This window comes from Macaca mulatta, chromosome 18 (genome assembly GCF_049350105.2).
Source record: "Macaca mulatta isolate MMU2019108-1 chromosome 18, T2T-MMU8v2.0, whole genome shotgun sequence".
Classification (NCBI taxonomy): Eukaryota; Metazoa; Chordata; class Mammalia; order Primates; family Cercopithecidae; genus Macaca; species Macaca mulatta.
Genome location: NC_133423.1, coordinates 55,758,358 through 55,779,899, shown reverse-complemented (window position 1 = coordinate 55,779,899; position 21,542 = coordinate 55,758,358). Strand labels below are relative to the sequence as shown.

The window sequence follows — 21,542 nt, the reverse complement described above, 5'->3', positions numbered from 1 at the left end:
TGGATGTTCAAACCTGCATTTGTTTTAACTTTTATTTTAGATTCAGGGATACATGTTAGGTTTGTTACATAGGTAAACTCGTGTCATGGGGGGTTGTTGTACAGTTTATTTCATCACCCAGGTATTAAGGCCAGTATCCAATAGTTATCTTTTCTGCTCCTCTCCCTCCTCCCACCCTCCACCCTCATGTAGACCCCATGTCTGTTGTTTCCTTCTTTGTGTCCATAAGTTCTTATAATTTAGCTCCTATTTATAAATGAGAGCATGCGATATTTGGTTTTCTGTTCCTGTGTTGGTTTGCTAAGGATAATGGCCTCCAGCTCCATCCATGTTCTCACAAAAGACATGATCTCGTTCTTTCTTATGGATGTATAGTGTTTCATGGTGCATATGTACCACATTTTCTTTATCCAATCTGTTATTGATGGGCATTGAGGTTGATTTCATGTCTTTGCTATTGTGATTAGTGCTACAATGAACATTCGTGTGCGTGTGTCTTTCTGGTAGAATAATTTATATTCCTCTGGGCATATACCCAGTAATGGGATTGCTGGGTCGAATGGAAGTTCTGCTTTTAGCTCTTTGAAGAATCACCATACTGCTTTCCACAATGGTTGAATTAATTTACTCCAACGGTGTGTAAGTGTTCCTTTTTTCCCACAACCTCACCAACATCTGTTATTTTTTGACGTTTTAGTAACCATTTTGACTGATGTGAGATGGTGTATCATTGTGGTTTAGATTTGCATTTCTCTAGTGATCAGTGATGTTGAGCTTTTTTTTTTTGTATTCTTGTTGGTCATATGTATGTCTTCTTTTAAAAAGTATCAGTTCAGGGCTGGGCGCGGTGGCTCAAGCCTGTAATCCCAGCACTTTGGGGGGCCGAGGCGGGCGGATCACGAGGTCAGGAGATCGAGATCTTCCTGGCTAACATGGTGAAACCCCGTCTGTACTAAAAATACAAAAAATTAGCCGGGCGTGATGGCGGGCACCTGTAGTCCCAGCTATTCCGGAGGCTGAGACAGGAGAATGGCGTGAACCCGGGAGGCGGAGCTTGCAGTGAGCCGAGATGGTGCCGCTGCATTCCAGTCTGGGTGACAGTGATACTCCATCTCAAAAAAAAAAAAAAAAAAAGTGTCTGTTCATGTCCTTTGCCCACTTTTAGTGGGGTGGTTCATTTTTCTCTTGTACATTTGTTTAAGTTCCTTGAAGATGCTTGACATTAGACCTTTGTCAGATGCATAGTGTGCAAAAATTTTCACCCACTCTATAGGTTGTCTGTTTACTCTGTTGATAGTTTCCTTTGCTGTGCAGAACCTCTTAAATTTAATTAGATCCCATTAGTCAATTTTGCTTTTGTTGTGATTGCTTTTGGTATCTTTGTCAGCCTGTTCCTATGTCCAGGATGGTATTGCCTAGGTTATCTTCTAGGGTTTTTATAGTTTTGAGTTTTACATTTAAGTCTTTAATCCATCTAGAGATGACTTTTGTATGTAGTGTAAGGAAGGGGTCCAATCTTCAGCATTTGACTCGCCAGTTATCCCAGCACCATCTATTGAATAGAGAGTCTTTTCCCCATTGCTTGTTTTGTCAGCTTTGTCAAAGATCAGGTAGTCATAGGTGTGCAACCTTATTTCTGGCTTTCTATTCTGTTCCATTGGTATATGGGTCTGTTTTTGTACTAGTACCAAGCTGTTGCAATTACTGTAGCCCTGTCTTATAAAGTTGGGTAGTGTGATGCCTCCAGCTTTGTTCTTTTTGCTTAGGATTGCCTTGGTAATCCAGGCTCTTTTTCTGTCCCATATGAATTTTAAAAGTTTTTTTCTAGTTTTGTGAAGAATGTCTTTGGTAGTTTGATAGGAATAGCATTGAATCTGTAAACTGCTTTGGGCAGTATGGCCATTTTAACGATATTGGTTCTTCCAGTTCATGAGCATGGGATATTTTCCATTTGTTTGTGTCATCTCTGATTTCTTTGAGCAGCGTTTTGTAATTCTCATTGTAGAGATCTTTCACTTCCCTGGTTAGCTGTATTCCTAGGTATTTTATTCTTTTCGTGGCAATTGTGAATGAGATTGGCTTTCCGATTTGGCTCTCAGCTTGACTGTTGTTGGTGTATAGGAAAGCTAGTGATTTTTGTACATTGATTTTGTATCTGGAACTTTGCTGAAGTTATCAGCTGAAGGAGCTTTTGGGCTGAGATGATGGAGTTTTCTGGATATAGAATCATGTCATTTGCAAGCAAAGATAGTTTGACTTTCTCTCATCCTATTTGAATGCCCTTTATTTCTCTTGCTGGACTGCCCTGACCAGAACTTCCAACATTATGTTGAATATAAGTGGTGAGAGAGGGCATCCATGTCTTGTGCTGGTTTTCAAGAGGAACGCTTCCGGCTTTTGCCCACTCAGTATGATACTGGCTGTGGATTTGTCATAGATGGCTCTTATTATTATATTTTGAGGTATATTCCTTTAATACCTAGTTTATTGAGTGTTTTTAACATGAAGGGTGTTGAATTTTGTTGAAAGTCTTTTCTGTGTCTATTGAGATAATCATGTGGATTTTGTCTTTAATTCTTAAACATGCATATTAACCTTTCCTTTTATCCTTTTGTACTCTCTGGATGTGCAGACCCACCCACTCACTCCTGTAGATCCATTAGGCTACAGTTGCACTGTGAAAGGCACAGAGAGGGACCAGGGGAGAGGAGGAGAAGAAAACTGTTATTAGTCCATTCTCATGCTGCTAATAAAGACATATCTGAGACTGGGTAATTTATAAAGGAAAGAGGGTTAATTGATTCACAGTTCTGCACCGCTGGGGAGGCCTCAGGAAACTTACAATCACGGTGGAAGGGGAACCAAACACGTCCTTCTTCACATAACGGCAGCAAGGAGAAGTGCCGAGCAAAGCGGGAAAGCCCTTATAAAACCATCAGATTTTGTGAGAACTCACTCACTATCACAAGAACAGGATGGGGGATACTGCCCCTATGATTCAATTATCTCTACCTGGTCCCTAAATGATACATGGGAATTATGGGAACTGCAATTTAAGATGAGATTTGGGTGGAGACACAGTCAAATCACGTCAAAAGCCTTCCTGGGAGGCCTAGCAAACTACAGCAATGGACGGCCATTCAAGGGGGAAAGACAGGCAGAAGACAAGTAAACACCAAGACTGGTGTGCCATTGCCCAAAGTCCACCCCTCCCCATTCTGGGCCAGACACACTACTCAGTGGCAGGCTTGAGTAAGAGGCAGATGATGGAACAGATCAAAGATGTTTGACTTGTGCTTTGGAGTACTGGTTGGGGGGCCAGCCTGCCCATAACCATACGATCTTCATATCATGTATTCTAAAAGTTACAAAAAATTCCTTAAAAGTTTTACGGCCTCAAAGTCATATCCTTTTTGTTCTTCTGAAGGAATACTATAATCTCTCTCTTTTCAAATGTGTATCTGGATCTTTTTCAGACCTTTACTTGTTTGTTGTTACTCTCCTTGTTTGTAAAATACATGCTTAAATAACATTTCCAATTTATATGTTAAGTTTGGATCCCCTGTGCATCTAAAAACAATGCTCTAGAAAGTGTAGGATAAAGAATCTTGGGTTGCATTTATGTATAAAGTAGGACCCAGAACATTAATATATTAGAATGAGGTGAAGTGGTTAACTAGCTGTGGGCTGATGGATTCTCCCCTCAAATCTTCCTGCATACAGATCTTGAATAGTTGTTATATTGTACTATCCAACCCTAATATCATATCATATATCTAATATATAATGTCAAGTGGTAATAAGAGCCAGGAAGAAAAAATAAGAGTATAAATGGTTAGGTAGTGACCTGACGCAGGGTGGTCGGGGAAGGCTTCTCGGAGGAGGTGGTATTTTGGGCAGAGACCTGTGGGATGAGTGAGAGCCATCCATGCAGCTGTCAGTGGGGAAAACGTTCTAGGCATGGGGAACAGCTGGTACTGGATACCTTGTCAGACCTATGGTCCTACCCTGTGGAGTGGCCTCCTCACCCCTCCCCACAGGCCTTGCAGGCTTTCAGCTCCTTGACCTCTGTGTCCCTCTAGGGCTCCTGCACACACTACACATGGTGTCTGGGGCCCTGAGGTGGGCTTTTTCAGGGAATAACTAGGAGTCCAGTGTAGCTGGAGTCACAAGAGATGAAGTCAGAGAGGTGATGGGACCAGTCATCCACGGCCTTATTTGGAAATGCTATATTTAGTTTATCCATGCATTATATCCATTATATCCATCCAATGCTATATTTAGTTTATCTGTCCATGGACATTTGGGTTGTTTCTACTTTCAGCTATAATGAATAATGCTCCTATGAACTTTCATGGAGAAAGTTTTGTGTGTACACATATTTTCATTTCTTTTTATGCAAAGGAGAAAAATTGCTAAGTCATATAATAACTCTGTTTATCTTTTTGAAGAACTGCCAGATCATTTTCTATGGCTGCTAAACCATTTTATGTTCCTGCCAGCACTGTGGAAAGGGTCCAGTTTTTCCACATCCTCACTAACATTTGTTCTAGCCTGTCTCTTTTATTACAGCCATCCTGGTGGGTGTATGTGGTGTCTCCTTGTGGTTCTGATGTACATTCCTTAGTGATGTTGAGAAGCTTTTTGTGTATCTCTTGGCTGTGTGCATGTCTTTTTAGGAGAAATGTCTATTCAAATCCTTTGTCCATTTTTTATTTGTCTTTTTAGTGTTGCGTTGTAAGATTCCTTTATATATTCTGACACAAGTCCCTTATTAGACACATGACTTGCAAATATTTTCTCCTATCTTTTAGATTGTCTTTTTAGTCTTGATAATATCCTTTGAAACACAAAGGTTTTTAAGTTTAATGAAGTCCAGTTTATCTACTTTGGTCATTTATGCTTTGGTTGTCATATCTAAAAACATTAATCCAAAGTCATAAAGATTTCTACTTTGTTTTCTTCTAAGAGTTATGTAGTTTTGGCTATCATTTTTTAGGCTCTTTACTTTAAATATAAGTTATATGTTTACTTCATTATTCTCAAAAAGAGTAAGCCAGTGTCCCTTATTTTAAAAAATCCATATTCAAACTGTACAAATTAGAGTGATCAACATTTTTTGTCTATAAATGGTGTTATCATTTACATAATATTGTTTGCTCCACAGAGAGCTTTCCCTCTGTCTCCTACTGTGTTTCTTCTCATTTCCTAATAACTAAAAATTGGGTACTTATTTGCTCATGTAATTTCTTTTACAACATTTTAAAACAATGTCTAATCATTTTTGTTTACAAATTAAGTAGGTAAAATAAATTTATTTTCTGCTTCTTTGGTGTTTCCTAATTAAATTAAGATTATATGTAATATCGCAAGAAATTTTTAAAAGTATTTACTCAGAAAGCAGCATCTATTTACAAACTGTGGATTAACATGTTATTCATAAGTTCACGTCAGTTTTAAGTGTTCATTAAAAGAATTTCTAAGCAACATTTCTTTATTCCTATTCAATTCTCATATAATCTAGAAATGGTGCAATATTTTTCTAAAATACCACTTTAACATTTTTCTTACAAAAGTTTTACATATATCCATTTTAGAAAAATGTTAAAACACAGGTATGCAAAATGAAAAAGTAATCTGTTGAAGTCCTACCACCTAGATATAACCTCCATCACTGGGAAGGTGAGTTGAACTTCTGTTTGCATTTTCATTTGAGAAGACTCTTAAAATTCAAAGCCCCAGGAATGAAGGACAGTGTCTTCTTACTGAGAGTGTGGCTTGTTGGTTTCTTTATTATTAGTAGTAGTAGTAGTAGCAGTATTTATTTTAAGTTCTGACATTGGTTTCTTACTGAGACATTTTAGACAAGTAATTTTTGTTTCTGAAAACTGAAGTCCTTGCCATTACTGTTTTTTCCTTGCAGATTCCACTCCTTTTTACTCTTTATGGGCCATCCACCTTACGCAATTCGGGAAGTGAACATAAACAAATTCTGCAGGATCATTAGTGAATTTGCACTGGAGTATCGCACAACCAGGGAAAGGGTTTTGCAGCAGAAACAGAAACGGGCCAACCACAGAGAAAGAAATAAGACCAGAGGGAAGATGATCACTGATGTGAGTTTCACACAGTCTCTCTCCTTATGTCATTCGTTTTCAAAGTAAGATCAATCAGGAATTCTCCCCACAGTTAAAAGCTATGCTTTTTTTTTTTTTTTTTTTTTTTGAGTATTAAAAAAAAATTCTTTCTTTGAAAAGGTGCTCTTAAAGTACTCCTCCACCATTTCTGTGAAAATCTGCTATATAACAAAAAAGGACCTAGGAGATGTAAAGTTCAGAACGTGAGGCTAGAATAGGAACATGGAACCCATTTTGATGTGTTGCATGTTGATGTTGCTGATGACATTAAATGTTGGGTCTATTTTTACCTCTGTGATGTGGGTAAAGTTAGATGAAGACAAGAAAAATATAAAAGATAATGGCACTTATCATAGAAAGACAAATGTACTGATTGGGGAATTGAGTCATGATTTTAATCATCATAACGGTGCTATGTAACCAATCAGTTGACACCTGGACCACCCATTTTGGGCATCTGAATAAATTGATGTGATTGCTCAAAGATATAATCTAATGGGCTCTCGCCAGTCCCTTGAATCATGGGACATCAGGGTGGAAAGAGATCCCAGAGGACAGCGAATCCAGTAGGAGTTTCCCTGTAGCACCCTGGGGAGCCCCTGCACACTTACATGTCTCCCCTGCTCTTGGGCTCTTTCCCCATCTCTCCCGTCTCAGCCCCAAGCCCACCCAGGTCTTGGGGGGCAGTGCATATTCAGATGACAGATGCTCAGTAAAGTGGAGTGTGAAGGGATACATGAAGATGCCAGAGACCAACGGAGATACATAGCGCAGGTTCCTTGTTCTTAATCTGCCTTTACAAAGCATAAAAATCAGGCTAGTATCTCACTTACCTCATCCATTACTGTAAGGTCAGTTCCAGGCAAAAGGCTGAAATTTTCTGGGAATCCTCCTTTAGTCACTATTCTTTCTTTCTTGAACAGACTCAACGATAATGTCATCTTTTTGATATTGACAGGTCATATTTGGAACTTGTTGAAGGACTCTAGAGTGTGATTTTTTTTTCATGGTTTGGATTGATGCCCATGGATTTCTCCCATCTGTGCATGCATTTGAGTAGCACATGGACTTCTGGCAATAGAGGGAATGGAATGAGGAAAGGATTAAGCCACAGGGCGTGCCATCATCTGGGCAATTACACACTTCAACTGAACCCTAGTCAGGCAGATTTTTTTGGGGGAGGAAGACAACCAATTAGGAAGACCTCACTGAGGCCGCCCTATGTGCACAGACATGTGTGTATGTAGTCAGCCAAGCAGAGGGCACTTGGTTACTGTTCTCTGGAAGTCCACATTCCTGAGGGTCTGACTTACATGGAAGGCCAGATGCATTAACTTACCAATTTTGTTGTTATTTTAAGAACCATGGGATAATCATTTCTCTTACGTAAGCTCCTTGTTTTCTTGGAATTTTCTAGACCTTTAGGAAGTGCTCAGGTCATTTTTCTGCAGAAGGAGCCCTTTCTACAGCTCTACCCCCGACCCAAGCAGTTCTGAATTCCAGTACCATCAGCCAAGAATCTTCTGTCTCCTCTCCTGAAATCTCAGTTCAGTAGGACCCTTAGCCTCTTGGAGGACAGCAACCCGGGAAGCATGTTGGATCGACTAGGGCAAACTGTAGCCCACATTTTATTCATAGTATTATTTTTTAAAGTTGAAAAACAGGGATTGCTTATTTTTGTGGCTATGAGACACATTGGAGGGTGAAAAATACAAGCCGAATATGCTTATAGTTATGTGGATATATCAAAATTTCTTGCTAAATTCTTGAGATTTTTTACAGATCCCACTAATTTTTAAATTCTGTCTCTGAAAACATTTGGCTCTCCCAATCATAAACAGAGGTGAATGTTTCTAGAGTTTGATTGAAAAATATTTAAATTCCCATTAAAATCTGGACAGGACAGGCTTCCATCAGGAATCATTCCCAGCCTGGTCCATGTTTTTAATGGCCAAAGTGGCATCATTCATGTAGAAAGATTGCCCTCTGCTGGAAGATTAGGATATTGTCCGTTAAGGAAAAGTGTACAGCCTCGGGTTTTTGCAACTCAATTATTAAGGGCTCATTGTGCACCCAGCAGTGCCTGGGAAACCAAGGAAGATATGAGTATAAAGAAAAGCTTATATCCCAAGGACATCATAACCTGGTTAAAAATGGCATATACACAACTTACACCACTGAAAACAAAGCCAGACTATAGACTTAGAATCACAGACTCCCTGAAAGTTGGAGCTAGAAGAGATTTTAAAGAAAACTGTTTGTAGTATATCACGTTGAATGTACATGCTGAATAAAACGAGGATGCAAGTGGTAGCATTTAGAGATGAGAGGTCTGAGGGTAAAATCTGCAGCCCTCAAGCACCAGCTCCTGAGTACCTACCTCTCTTCTTCTCTCCCTGTTTCTGGGTATTCAGAAGGCTTCCTTTCTCATCATCCAGGGGTCTTGCCAGGCCAGGCAAGTGAGCAAGTAATTACTTGCTCAATCAGTGAGCAAGTAATTCCTCATCCTGTGTACAAAGTTGTCCCAAGAGCAAATGGTGACACAGACAAGGCAACACGAGGCAACTACAGCCTTTCTGCCGCATTCACACTCCCGATGTGGGCTGTGAGAACCCAGGCTGGTCAATCCCAGGCCTCCCATGTTGGAGGGAGCAGTAATCCTGGGAGAGACCCTTAACCTCTCTCAACCCCAGCTTCCTCTTTTATAGAAAGGGAATGATGATTACTTTTAGGGATGTTGAGAGGGCCAAGATTTTATATATGTAGCATCTTGAACATGTGTGAATTTCTGGAAAAATGCCAGCCTTCCCAGGTTATATAAATAAGATTTTTTTTAAAGAGTAATGGAACAGGGCTGTTGTCTCTTGTCACAATGCCATTTGGGTGAGGCAGTGTGGAATGTGATGGACTGGAAGTGGTTTGTCATTTTAACTTCCAAAAGCGTAGTTCATTCTCAAAACACTTTAATCTGATTTGCTGGCCTGGCCCTGTAACCTCATGGACACTCCTAAATTGAAAGTGTGTTTAATTTATGATCAAGAGATTGACATGACTTTTCACTCTCAATTCATTTTAGAAGAGGGATATTTTATTTAAAGTAACTTAGAGCAGTTTAGTGCTAAAGTAATTAAAAGTACGGAGAGTCAGTTCAGGTGGCCACCATGAGAAACAGGTGAGATGTTAAAAAGGAATTAATTTCATGCTCCTGAGGAGAGAGTAAACTGAGCACACTGCTGGAGCAGTTGTCCCACTTGTCCTGGCTGGCCTGCGTGTGGAAGGACTAGCGGTAGCCCAGACCGGCAGCCTGGGCAGGGAGGAATCCTGCGCTTGGGATGGGATGGGAGGGCCGGCAGCTGACAGGCAGAGCCAAGCAAATGGAAGCCAGTCCACTTAGAGAGACCTTGGTGACTGTCAGACAGTGATGGGTTCATAAGGATGTGGCCAGTATTGCCATATGGTTCACAGAGCAGGACACTCTTAGCAGGATGCAGAGCTGCAAGTGAGGTCAGTGCTGGTCAGGGAACCAAATAAGCTGACTGTTGACCTCAGGGACAGCCCCAGAAGATTGACCTGGAGCCCTGTAAGTCTCTCTGGTCACGGGTGATCTTGGAGTTCACGCAAGGAGTGTCCAGATGAGGACAAGAGGGTGGGGCCTGGCAGCTCCCAACTCAAGAGGATGTATCCTGGTTGTGGTGACAATTTATTTACTTGGAATTTTATGTGCCATTGAGATGATCTTTTTGCTGACTTCTGTGCCTTCTAAGAATCCTTTCTGTCTTTTCCGTCCTGTCCTGTCCTGTCCTGTCCTGTCCTCTCGGGTAGACTGATGACGAGGAGGAAGTTGAGGTATGACTGTTTATGAACATGAAGAATGCCACATTTGACCGCCTCATGTATGCTCTGGTCTAACCTAACATAATCAGCATGAAGTGTCAGCACCATTCAGTGCTTTAAACAATGCATGGACATTTTTCTGGTTGGTTTTTGTGTGATCACTAACCACCTGACGGGGCCCTCATCATGCCACGTGTGCCAGGGACTGAAGGGTTAAATGCATTTTCTGAGCTGTCCCTGAGGCCTGGCTAATCAGTAACCATGTCACAAGTGGCAGGTTTAGCAGGTCTCTCCCTGCTGCTGGAAAAGTAGACAGAGAATTTTCCTTTGGCAACTTAAATATGAGAACTAGATTCCGGAATAACCACATGAAGAGGCCTGAAATCAAAGAGGAAGCGGCGCAGTGGCCAAGAGCCAGGCTAGAGTCTCAGCCCCCAGCCAGTAGGCAGCCTCCGATGTGTGCCCATTTCCTCTGCTCGTGTTAACGGCTCCCATGGGCCAATGTCCATGCAGTGGTAGATGGCAGGGGCTCCTCACCAGACCCTGGATGCAGGTGCAAGAACCAGAGACCAAAGGGGGCTAATTGGCCCTGGAAAATGAGGAGAGAGCTGTGTAGATGCTACAAGCCACAGATATGTCCCCAACCCTGTTGCCATGGCTGAAACACTGGGTGACAAAGGAAGCCAGCAATCTGTGGAGCTATTCTTTGTAAATGTTAATCTGACTTTTTGTTCTTCATCCAGGTGTTTGGCATTGTGTACGTATCGTATTCCAGCATACCTCTTTTAAAATATGTATGTCCTGACCTTCTGTTCGGTTAGAGAAAATCAGCATGAATTTCTGTTCTTGTTCTGTTCTGCGCCCTGACACTAATTCTTTTGGGGTCCCTGGCAAGCCACGTATTCTTGAAGGACCTCAGTTTCCTTTTCCATAAAAGCAAGGTGGGACGAGGTCTAGAAGAATTCTTCCCAACTCTTAACATGCTAGAATTCTGTGACTAAATCCCACTTTTGTAATTCTACCATTGTAAGTGATACTTAAGGAAAATTTAACTGCTTTCTGGCACTAAGTAAAAAAATAAAGCCCAATACGCTTGGTTAACAATGCATATTTCATTTCAATTCTCGTATCAGGGCTTTGGTGTTAGAAACACATTTGGCTTTAGACCTTCCCAGAACCAATGCCAGTCGCTCCTGGCAGCCACCCTTTGAGGGGATCTGAGTGAGTGAGAGAGACCACTACAATGGATGAATGGGTGGTGGTCCTTCTGGGGACTAGGGGCTTTTCTGTCTCATATTAGATCTTCCTGTAGGCACAGATGTTTTGTCATTAGTTTACAATTTCAGTGACTGCCGTAATGAATGTGTCTGCAAACTAGACAGAGGAGAGGAGGTTTTCCTCAACCATGGGTTTTAGAAGCTTGAGTTGTCTTTTTGGGGAGTCTCCCTCACCTGCTAACTTCCCCTTGGTTTTGCAGTCCGGCAAGTTTTCCGGCAGTTCTCCGGCGCCCCCAAGCCAGCCGCAGGGTCTGAGCTACGCGGAGGATGCGGCTGAGCACGAGAACATGAAGGCTGTGCTGCAAACCTCGTCCCCCTCCGTGGAGGACGCCGCCCCCGCGCTGGGCGTCCGCACACGCAGCCGAGCAAGCCGAGGTAACTCCTGGCTGCGTGGGGCTCATCTTGTCTTCTCAGGTTGGCCACTCCAGGGGTGTCCGGCCTCCATGGCAGGCTGTGGTCCATGGCTGTGACTGGCCCTCAGCTCCAGTGCCAACCTAACCACACACATTCCTTCACTAGCGTCTTCCTGACCCACCTTCAATAGCTTCATCTCCAAAACAAACATTCCCGTGAGAGTACCTCAGTTCACACAGAGGGAATCCTTACGGGGGTGATCTCCCGAGGGAGAGCTGGGGCGGGCAGACTGTGACCTGCAAGCCAACTCCAGCCTTCCCACTGCTTCTAGAAATAAAGTTTTGTTGGGACACAGCCATACTTACTCATTTGTGTAGTGTCTGTGGCTACTTTGGTAGAGTTGAGCCACTGTGACAGACACTGTAGGACCCACAGAGCCTAAAACATCTACTACACAGGACGAGGTTGTCAACCCCTCCGTACCGCACTACTCCCTTGGTCCCAATTTTACATCCTTAGGCAGAGACAAAAACTGAAACTTCAAAATGGTGGCCAGATTCGAGTTTCCAGATTTGTTTTTATCATTAGAAGAGATTAAGATGCATTTGACATCTGTGAATGTTTCCTCGTGTTTCCTTGGTCTGGCCTGATAACCCGTTTACCCTCCTGGGTTTCCTCACTGCCTGCAGGGTGAAGCCCACACTATTCACACTGTTCTTGGAGGCTCCTGTAGACAGGTCCTGTCCTGTCTCCCAAGCTTGGCTTTCCTTCACCCTGCATGGTCACCGCAGCGCTTCTCGGCACCCTGCATGTCCCGGAGTCCCCGCTCTTCTCATGCTGCTCCCTCAGTTCAGGATGCCCGCTCCTCTGCCTGTCCCGTTCCATTCACCTCCATTCACCTCCACACCCTGTGGCACCCAAAAAGGCCTAAGACATCCCATGTTATGAGCCTGTCCGTGCCCAGCAGCTCTTGCAGGCTTTGTATGCTAGGCTAAACATGGCCAACGGGGATGTGAAGGAGAACATTAATGCCTGCACCATGGTGACCCCAGCCATCAGGCCGGAGTCTTGAGCCCCTGTGCCTTGGTGGATGCAAGAGGAGTGCAGTTGAAGCCTTCTTAGGGGGTGGATCTCAGTAACGGAACATAAACAGGTTGTACCAATTTTAAAGGAAAAGAAACATCTATTCCTGACCAGAAAGGATGAAGAGAAAAGATGTTGCTGGGTTTGTACAACATGCGGTCATCTTTGCTGGCATATGAAAGGGATTAGAATGGGAGGCTGTTCAGTTTCTCTGCACATTAATGCCCATCTCAAGGGAGACTTCTGCTTTCATGTGTCATGTGTTACGGAGCGACAAGTCACCCACCTGCTACAACAACTAGAAATAAAAATAATCAAGCCTTCTTTTAAAAAACATTATAGAACTGTAAAAAGAAAGAGGACTAGACAAACTAGAGTTGGAGGTGAGCTGACATTGCCTCTCTGTGAGCATTTGCCAAATCTGGGCACAAGCTGAGGATTGGGCTTACAGTGATAGAGTGACTCAAATGGGAAAGAGAAGCCAGCAGAATTTGTAGTAGCTGTGTGAACTGGTATAAGAGATTGAAATTGAGAGGAGGCCAAAATGCAGATGATTTTCTCATGAGACATTTGCTAAATGCAGCACTGCGGAATGGGGGTTGGAGGGAGGAAGGTCAGTGGGTGATCCTGGGCTAGAAAGGTTGAAGGAGATGTCCTGCAGTCTTTAAACTGAGGAGACAAAGATAGGCTAGAGTAAGCACCTTGAACAGATACTCACTGATCTTGGCCTCAAGAAAAAGAGAGGTGGGAAGTGGACTGCTTGTGAACTAAAGCTGCTGTCTGGCCTAAACCCAGCTCAGTACCTCTCTGTATCTGTTAACAGAAGAGAGAAGACTCTCTGGAGGAAAATAACGCTGTCTTCAGTCTCTGCGTCCTTCTATACACAAAGTCCAGTACAGTAAAAATTACAAGCCAGAGGAATAATATGAAAATATGACTGAAAATCAAGAAGAAAACTAGATAATAGCAGCAGACCCATAAGTGATTCAGATGTTGAAATCTACAGTCAAGGACTTGAAATGATCATTATAAATGTTAAAAACTAAAAGGAAACATAGACAGATGGGTTAAAAGATAGATGATTTCAATAGCAAATTGGACTCTATAAATAAGAATAAAATGGATATTCCAGAACTATAAAATATCTGAAATAAGAAACTCATTGGATGGGCTTAATAGAGATTGGTCACAGCAAAAGAGGAAAAATGGATTCAAAGGCAGGTTAATAGAAAATGTACAAACAGAAGCATAGTGAAAAAATGGAAAGACTAGAATAAAATGTAAGATCTGAGGGACACACAGTTGAATGGTCTAATGTGTAATTGGAATACTGGAAAAAGATGGATCAGAAGCAATATTTGAAGAGATTGAATAGATTTGAAGAGATGGCTGAGAATTTACCAAAACTGATGATAAATATCAACCAACATATTTAAGAAACTTAGCAAATCCAAGAAGAGTAAGTACAAGGAGAACCATACCGTAGACAAAGTGCTAAAATAAATAAATAAAAATAAAATCTTGAAAACAGAAAAGAAAGATACATTGCCTCCTATGGAGCAATGGTAATAATGATGGCTCAATTTTCAAAAGGAACTATAGAAGCCAGAAAGAAAAGGAATGATACCTTTAAACTGCCAGAAGAAATAACTTCAACTACGGAAGTCTGTCTTCAGAGAAATTATCTTTCAGAAATGAAAGCAAACTTCTTACATTAAAACAGTAGAATATCCATTTTGACTTAAGTGTTTTCCTTGTAGACTCTTTAGAGTAGATTTCTATAAAGGGAAAAACAAATTTCAGTGCTTTCAAATCTCGGTTTTCATGTTTTAGAAATATAAAAGTAAAGTGATAGTGTGCTATTATGGTCTAGAATGCTTTATCCTCTCCACCACATCTCAAATGTCTTGCTGACACTTACTAACTAACATGGTCCCTTGGGTATGTAAAATGTGTGTGCAGTATTACCCTGATGGCTACGGTGTGGGTACAAGGGTTCCAGGAAGAGGAATGTATACATGACTAGGAAGAATGGAAATAAATGGTAATCAGGCAGTGGGAAAGTAACCAAGAGGAGCGGACATAAAGTAGAACCAGGAATGAAGTCTTAAGAGAATGAAGTCATCATAAAATTGAGTTTGACAATCTTGGACCTATGGCAAGATGTTTCCTTTCAGCATCTCCTGACACGTTACATTGACAGAAGATCCTTAGGGTTGTGTAAGATGGAAAAATATAGGTAATTCTCAGAGGGAAGATTAGATGATGCCTTCATTTCTGGCCCAGTGCTCTGATAATGTATTATGAGCAAAGACAATTTATTGAGCTTTGCATGTTTTTAGAAGGTAGTTTGGCATTTTAAGGTAAGACGGAATTATACATCAGTAGATAAAAGGGAACACAGGAAATTGCGGGGTAAAACACAATTGCACGATTGATTGCTCTACTCTGAGGAGGACCATTGTTCAGAGGATCTGCAGAGGCCCAGTCTAAAAGCTGTGGCATTATAAGGACTTTTACTTCCAATTAGAATACCTCGACCATTCTGAGAATGCAGACACATTCAGCAGCAATTTCAACAGTTTATTTTTGAAAAGAATCTATTTTTAAAAGGGTTTATAATGCTGAAAAAACTGGCCTAATAGCAAGTAGATCAAATTCCCTTGGGTATAAGCACAAAAAGTACAATTTACTGTTTTTGCCTGTGCCCATGCTGTAGGTATGCTATCATTTAAAAAATAATAATAATAAAATCTAAGCAAAACAAATTTTTAAAAAACCTGTATCAATAATAACAGAAATCAGAGTCTCACTTTGTTGCCCAGGCTGGAACATAGTGGCGTGATCTCAGCTCACTGCAGCTTCTGCCTCCTGGGTTCAAGCGATTCTCCTGTCTCAGCCTCCTGAGTAGCTGGGACTATAGGTGCACGCCATCACGCTCAGCGAATTTTTGTATTTTTAGTAGAGACGGGGTTTCACTGTGTTGGCCAGGCTGTTCTTGAACTCCTGACATCAAGTGATCTGCCCGCCTCAGCCTCCCAAAGTGCTGGATTACAGGTGTGAGCCACCGTGCCCAGCCAACAGGAATCTTGCCATTTGAAAACATCATTGTTCTATAGCCACAGGTTTTACGTACATGCAGGTGACAGGGCACCTGGTATCCTGGCTCTCCTTTTGCAAAGTGTGAAATATTTATGTATTTAATTCAGTCATGAATTTTACTATTAGAAATTATGACTACTTTATAGCACAGTATGTATTTGCAGCAATATTTCAACTAACACACACATACACACACACACACACACACACACACACACACACAAATCACAGTCCATTGAACTGTGATCCACTGTTCCCAACCATTTCCATTGATAACTATTTTTCTTGGTTCATTCATTACCAGTCAGGTGGTTGTAAGCACTTAAAAAAATTAGTGTGGGAGAACTCAAACATTTTAACTATTTATTAACCCTTTTTTCCTCCAAGTTGGGAAAAGCTGGCAGTTCCCTAGCCTGTGTTATACTTTAGTCAGGCTGGGGGTACTTTTGTGCCATAGGCAATGATTCTGAGAATTCTCACCTACAGGTTTCTGAAGTTGTTGTGCATCTACTATAAAATGAAGTGTAGGTGGTAGAAATGAACAATTTTGAGCATATTGTACAGCTTTCCTCTTGTAGCAACATATATTCACTATCGTATAGAAGAGATTTCACAAGAAGGCCGATCAATTACAAAGATGTAGTTCTCCATATATTACATTAGCATTAATTTCTAACTGTTTAACATTGCAGTTGACCTTTGAACAACTTGGATTTGATGGAGCACATCTACCTACATGCAGATTTTTTCCAACAATACCGATCAAAAATAGAGTATTTACAGGATGTGAAGCCCATGTGTATAGAGGGCTGCAAACTCAAGTTCTGCAGGGTTGACTGTGGAACTTGATTATGCACAGATTTGGACATACTTGGGGGTGCTGGAACCAATCCCTCTGTATACTGAGGGATGACTGTACACGGGACCCATGTTTTGGTGATGCTTTCTTCTGACTTGTTTTAATATGTAATTTATAAACTACAGAAAATGTGGTTGAGGGAGGAGATTTATGTACCAGAGAAAATTTAAGTTAACAACCCCTTTGCTGTTTAAAGAGGGCAATCCTGTTACAGTTGTCTATTAAAGGCTAGATAATTCAAAGATAAACTGTGTATTATAAAAATCTATTGCTTTCTACTTAGTGAGAAGTTAGGGTCAGCTGACATTGACTAGGCACATACAACCACGGATAGAGAGCTGTCTCAATAAGACCTTCAGTGGGTCTCTACATTACTGGGTGTGCACCACCAGATATTGATGACTATGCAGCAGGGTGTGGCTTGGATCATCTGCCCTCAGATGATCACAGGACCTGGCAGGTAAAGACAACACACATGGGTTGGAGAGTTAAATAATAATGAGAGACAAGAACACAGCTGTGTTACAGGGTGGTATGAAATAAGTGCCCCGTGTATGGGTTTGATCAGAGCCTGTGGGGTAGCAGTCACAGGGCCTGCAGGGTAGAGTGCTCCCTGCAGTGGGGACAGGTTAGCCCTCTGGATCTATCACTAGCTCTGGGGCTCTAACTCTGGCCTTACCTGTGATCCGTTGCTGAAAGAACTCAGTTGCTTGGAGGAATAGTGCTGCGCATCATCTTTCGCATTTTCCTTCTGAGTATGTTGTGCACTCTGGCTGTTTAATTCTTAGGATCCACTAGTTCCTGGACTATGGGAACTGATGACTCGCCCAATGTCACAGACGATGCAGCTGATGAGATCATGGACCGCATCGTCAAGTCGGCCACCCAAGTGCCCAGTCAGCGAGTGGTGCCGAGGGAGAGGAAACGATCCCGGGCCAACCGGAAATCTTGTGAGTGCATTAAAGGAGGCATGAGTGTTCACCCCTACAGGGATCTGCCCTCCCATTCTGTGTGAACTGGGAAAGGTGGAGACACAGCTCCAGTGAATTGTCAGTGGCTCCCAGAGTGCCTACTTGCACTCATCCACAGAAGGTTTCAGGGTTGGCTGTCAACGTTGGCCATTGTGGAGGAGGGGAGCTGCAGCCACACCTGTTCAGTGTATCTGCCATTGGTGGCTAGGCCTCTCTCAATGCATACTTTGTTCCCAGGAAGGTATGAAAAGTCCTTAAGCATCTGTGGTGTATGGGGTGAGCACTAGTGGAGCCCATCGTTAAGTCCAGCCAAGATGCTCTGCTGGAGGCTGTTTCTGCCTTGCACCCAGCACCAGGGGGCGCTTGTGGGGCTGGAGACTGGCCCTCCTGGGTTCATCGCTGCCCACAAGCATGTTGAAGGCAAAAACCAGGGGTAGCAAGTGATTTGATGGTCACTGGGATGCTTGAAACATTTAACGTGGCCTAGGTTGACCGTTTTTTACTTTTCCCACCAAATAGAGGATTCAACTAAATCAGAGTGACTGATTTTCCTTTTTGGTCTAAACCTACTGCCTGCTCCTGCCCACCCAACTCATGGGTGTGGGGTTGCCTCTGTCTGACCCTCTCAGGGACAGTGCTCCGTAGGGAAACAGGATCCTGTGGATCCTTTGACATCTCCCTGCATGAGCTGTGGCCTTGAGTGTTTCAGAAGAGTGCTCAGCCCGCCGCTGGGCCACTCTAGAGGCTGCTTTAGTCTCCACTGGCTTTGCCTCTGAGAATAAGGGCTAGTGACAGGGAAAGAAAGCCAGTGGCTTCCTCCTGTTTTCTCCCAAAAGTGAAATGAGTGGGAGTCCAGCTAGGCAGGGAGTTGAGTAAGGACTCAAATTCAGAGAGCCCCGAACTTGTTCCACCCTTGAGATTCACACAGGAGGTGACCAGGGTGTGGCCTGTGTATGTTGGACCCAGTGGTTCTGCTTGACCCATTTACAAACGTTTCCAGGATACAGAACACTAACCCACATTCCTGTGGTCCCTGCTCCTTTCCTATGATCTGCTTTAGTTTCTGATGAGAATTTTTCCCCAGAAAGGAAAATAACACTTGAGCTGGGGGTGGGAGTGCAGATGGGGATGGGATGGGGAGCGGGGAATGGGATTCTCATTCAGTAAGACGGGTGGACTGAGCGTCTGTTTCTGACAAGCTCCTAGATGAGGTGAATGCCTCTGGCCCTTGGTACACACTGAGTAACAAGGTTCTTGAGCTGTGGTTCTCAACCCTGGATGCACATTAGAATGTTCTGCGGAGATGCTTAAATTCCTGATATTTGGGCTGCACCCACACCCACTACTTCAGAACCTCAGGCGTGAGGCCTTGAGGTGTGGGTCCCTGCCCCTTGGATTAGTGGCATTAGGTGTGGGCTTTCTCTTTACTGTATGCCTTCCTCTGCTCTCCAGTACATTTATTTCATTTTTTAAATGGAGAACTATCATTCAGAGAGACTGGCTTGTACATATTCAAGAATATGTTTATAGATTCCAACATCAATATCTAAGGCATTTACATTTCTTTCTTCTGATATTTTCCTATATTCTCAGTGCTACTATGAATTTTTTGCTCGTCTCCTGGTGCACTTGTAAGAACTTGGCTAGGGGCTTGCAACTCAAAGTTGGACCTCAGACAATGAGTATCTCCTGGAGGCTTGTTGGAATTGCGGATTTATGGACCCTCTTTCCATGGCAACTGATTCAAATCTGCATTTAATGAGATCCCCAGGTGATTCATGTTCATAATAAGATGGACAGCACTGGGGCATGAGACCAGGAGTGGAAACTCTTCTCCGAAGGGGCGAGGCTAATCCACACTCACACTCTCAGCTGCATCTCAGTTGCTCTAGGCCAAGGCAGCGCTTCCACTTTTGCCTGTCTGCAGGGTGTGAAATAACAGTTCCTGTGGTTTTAATTTACATTTCCCTTCACTCTAAGGGGGTTGAGCCTATTGCCATTTGCATCCATCTCTCCTTTTGTGTATGGTTTGTCTATATTATTGGCTCATTTTTTGTGATAGGAAATCTCCTTAAATAGCTTTTGAAATGAAACTTCCAAAAGACTTTTTGAGGTCTTAAGTAGGTTATCTTCAGTAGTTGCCCTTTACTGGCCTCCTGTTCATTCAAGGAGGCCAATAGCTACTTCAAGGTCACCACATGGCAGGAACCTGCACACCAGTTAACTTCTGGTCTTTCTGGTGTGGGCAACCTCATTGCAGGGCTCACCATGGGGGAGGAGCTGGGAAGAGCCATGGAGAGGTGGGCCAAGGGAGAGGGTTGGACTAAAGCTGGGAAGACAGACACATCCCATTTGTCGGGTGCATGGCACCCTGATGGAGGGTTGGAAGGTTTGGATTACGGACCTCAGACAGGAGACAGCATAGGACCTTGGACTGGCTGGTCCCTGGAGGCCCAGAGCATGTTCTCCTCCAAGTCTGCACGGCCCGATCCTCTGGTCTACAGAGATCCAAATTCTTAGACTCCTGATTTCACTGGGCACAATAACGCAGTCATAATTAATTTTCCTCTTCAATCTGGCCAGAGAGATGTTTTTGCCTGTTTTTGTGGCTGACATAAAATAATTTCCTGTGGTATCGTTTCCATTTCAATTTTATGCAAAACAGCCATATACTCTTTTTATTGAGCCAAACACATTTTTCCTGTGACACAGTTACTATAACAAGTACAGCACAGAATGGATGTGTTTATCTGTAATGGGTTTATTAGTAATGGCACTATCAACAGAAATTTAAGAAGGGAGAAGTTAGACTTTGATTTCTGTTATAAAGGGATGATAAACTCCAGCTTTTCACAGAGGTTAAAGGAACAAGAAAAAGCAATTTGCAAAATCAATGTGAAGTTTAGCGGTTTGGGCCTCATGCTGAAACAGTGCTGTATTTGATTTGGTTAATGATGGCAGTGAGGCAAGTGGATAATGAATAACCAACATATTTGGGCCGTAACTCATTTGGCTAAAGACAATAATAGTTCTGCTCTTGCAGGAAACGAAACAGAATCCATCCCATAACCTTGAAATTTATGGCCCGCAAGGCTAGCCACTCAAGGATCAGAGATGATTAAATGTCTGCTTTCATGTGTGATGCTGGTGACTGGGCCCACATGTGCTGAACGTCCCTGAAGCCTGAACTTTGCAGTCAGCTGGGATAGCCAAGGGCATCATAATCGATTCACAGGTTCCCATGGCTCACATCGTCTGCTCTCCCAGCTGGTGCCAATCAGAGGCACATTGAATAAAATGTTTCAAATCGTCCAGGTGATCTCTAGCCTGTGAAATGGCTGATCCAGCTTATCTCGGGCGCCCCTCTCCCCCCGCACCGGATTCTACCCGAGGATCTCCAGTAGCACCTAATGATTTCTAGAGCTGATTAAAGATGGACTAGCCTCTCCTGTAATGACAGCAGAGGGTGCCTGTGCATGAGCACAAGACACGGGACAGGAGGATAAACAGAGCAAGTTCAAGAGAGAACTGAGGTCTCTTCCCTAAGCCCAGGTAGAGAGTCACTGCCTTTTAGAGAGCATCCGTTGCTGCAGAGCAGGGCCAGGCTGGAGGCCAGGACACTGATATGCTAAGTCAGAAAGTCGGGGCTCAGGTGGGAGCCTCGGGGTTAGTGAGGCGGATGCAGGAAGAGTTTTGAAGTGTTTCACTGCATTACATGGCTCTCTGGTGGTTTCACTTTTAGACAAATCACCCTCCCAAACAAGGGGAACTGGCACATTAAAGAGGAGGTTTGTCTATAAGTCATCCCGGCAGTGTCCGTCTGAGTGCCAGGTTCAAAAGGATGAAGGAGCAATAAAAAGACAAATCTAAAAACCTGTCTTTCCTGCCTTTTTGAGGGGAGGCATGGGGTTCCCATGGTGGTACT

General features: G+C 42.9%; 1 protein-coding gene across 8 annotated transcripts in view; it reads left to right on the top strand.

Moving 5' to 3' along the window:
- The window catches only part of FHOD3 (formin homology 2 domain containing 3), a 488,002-nt gene that overhangs the window by 459,658 nt on the left and 6,802 nt on the right, over positions 1–21,542 (top strand). For 4 of the 8 annotated variants that reach the window (XM_077974668.1, XM_077974667.1, XM_077974665.1 and 1 more), the window contains 4 exons: positions 5,924–6,116; positions 9,960–9,983; positions 11,449–11,623; positions 17,435–17,596. In XM_077974668.1, coding sequence (XP_077830794.1) covers positions 5,924–6,116; positions 9,960–9,983; positions 11,449–11,623; positions 17,435–17,596 — 554 coding nt within the window. 8 annotated transcript variants of the gene reach the window in all.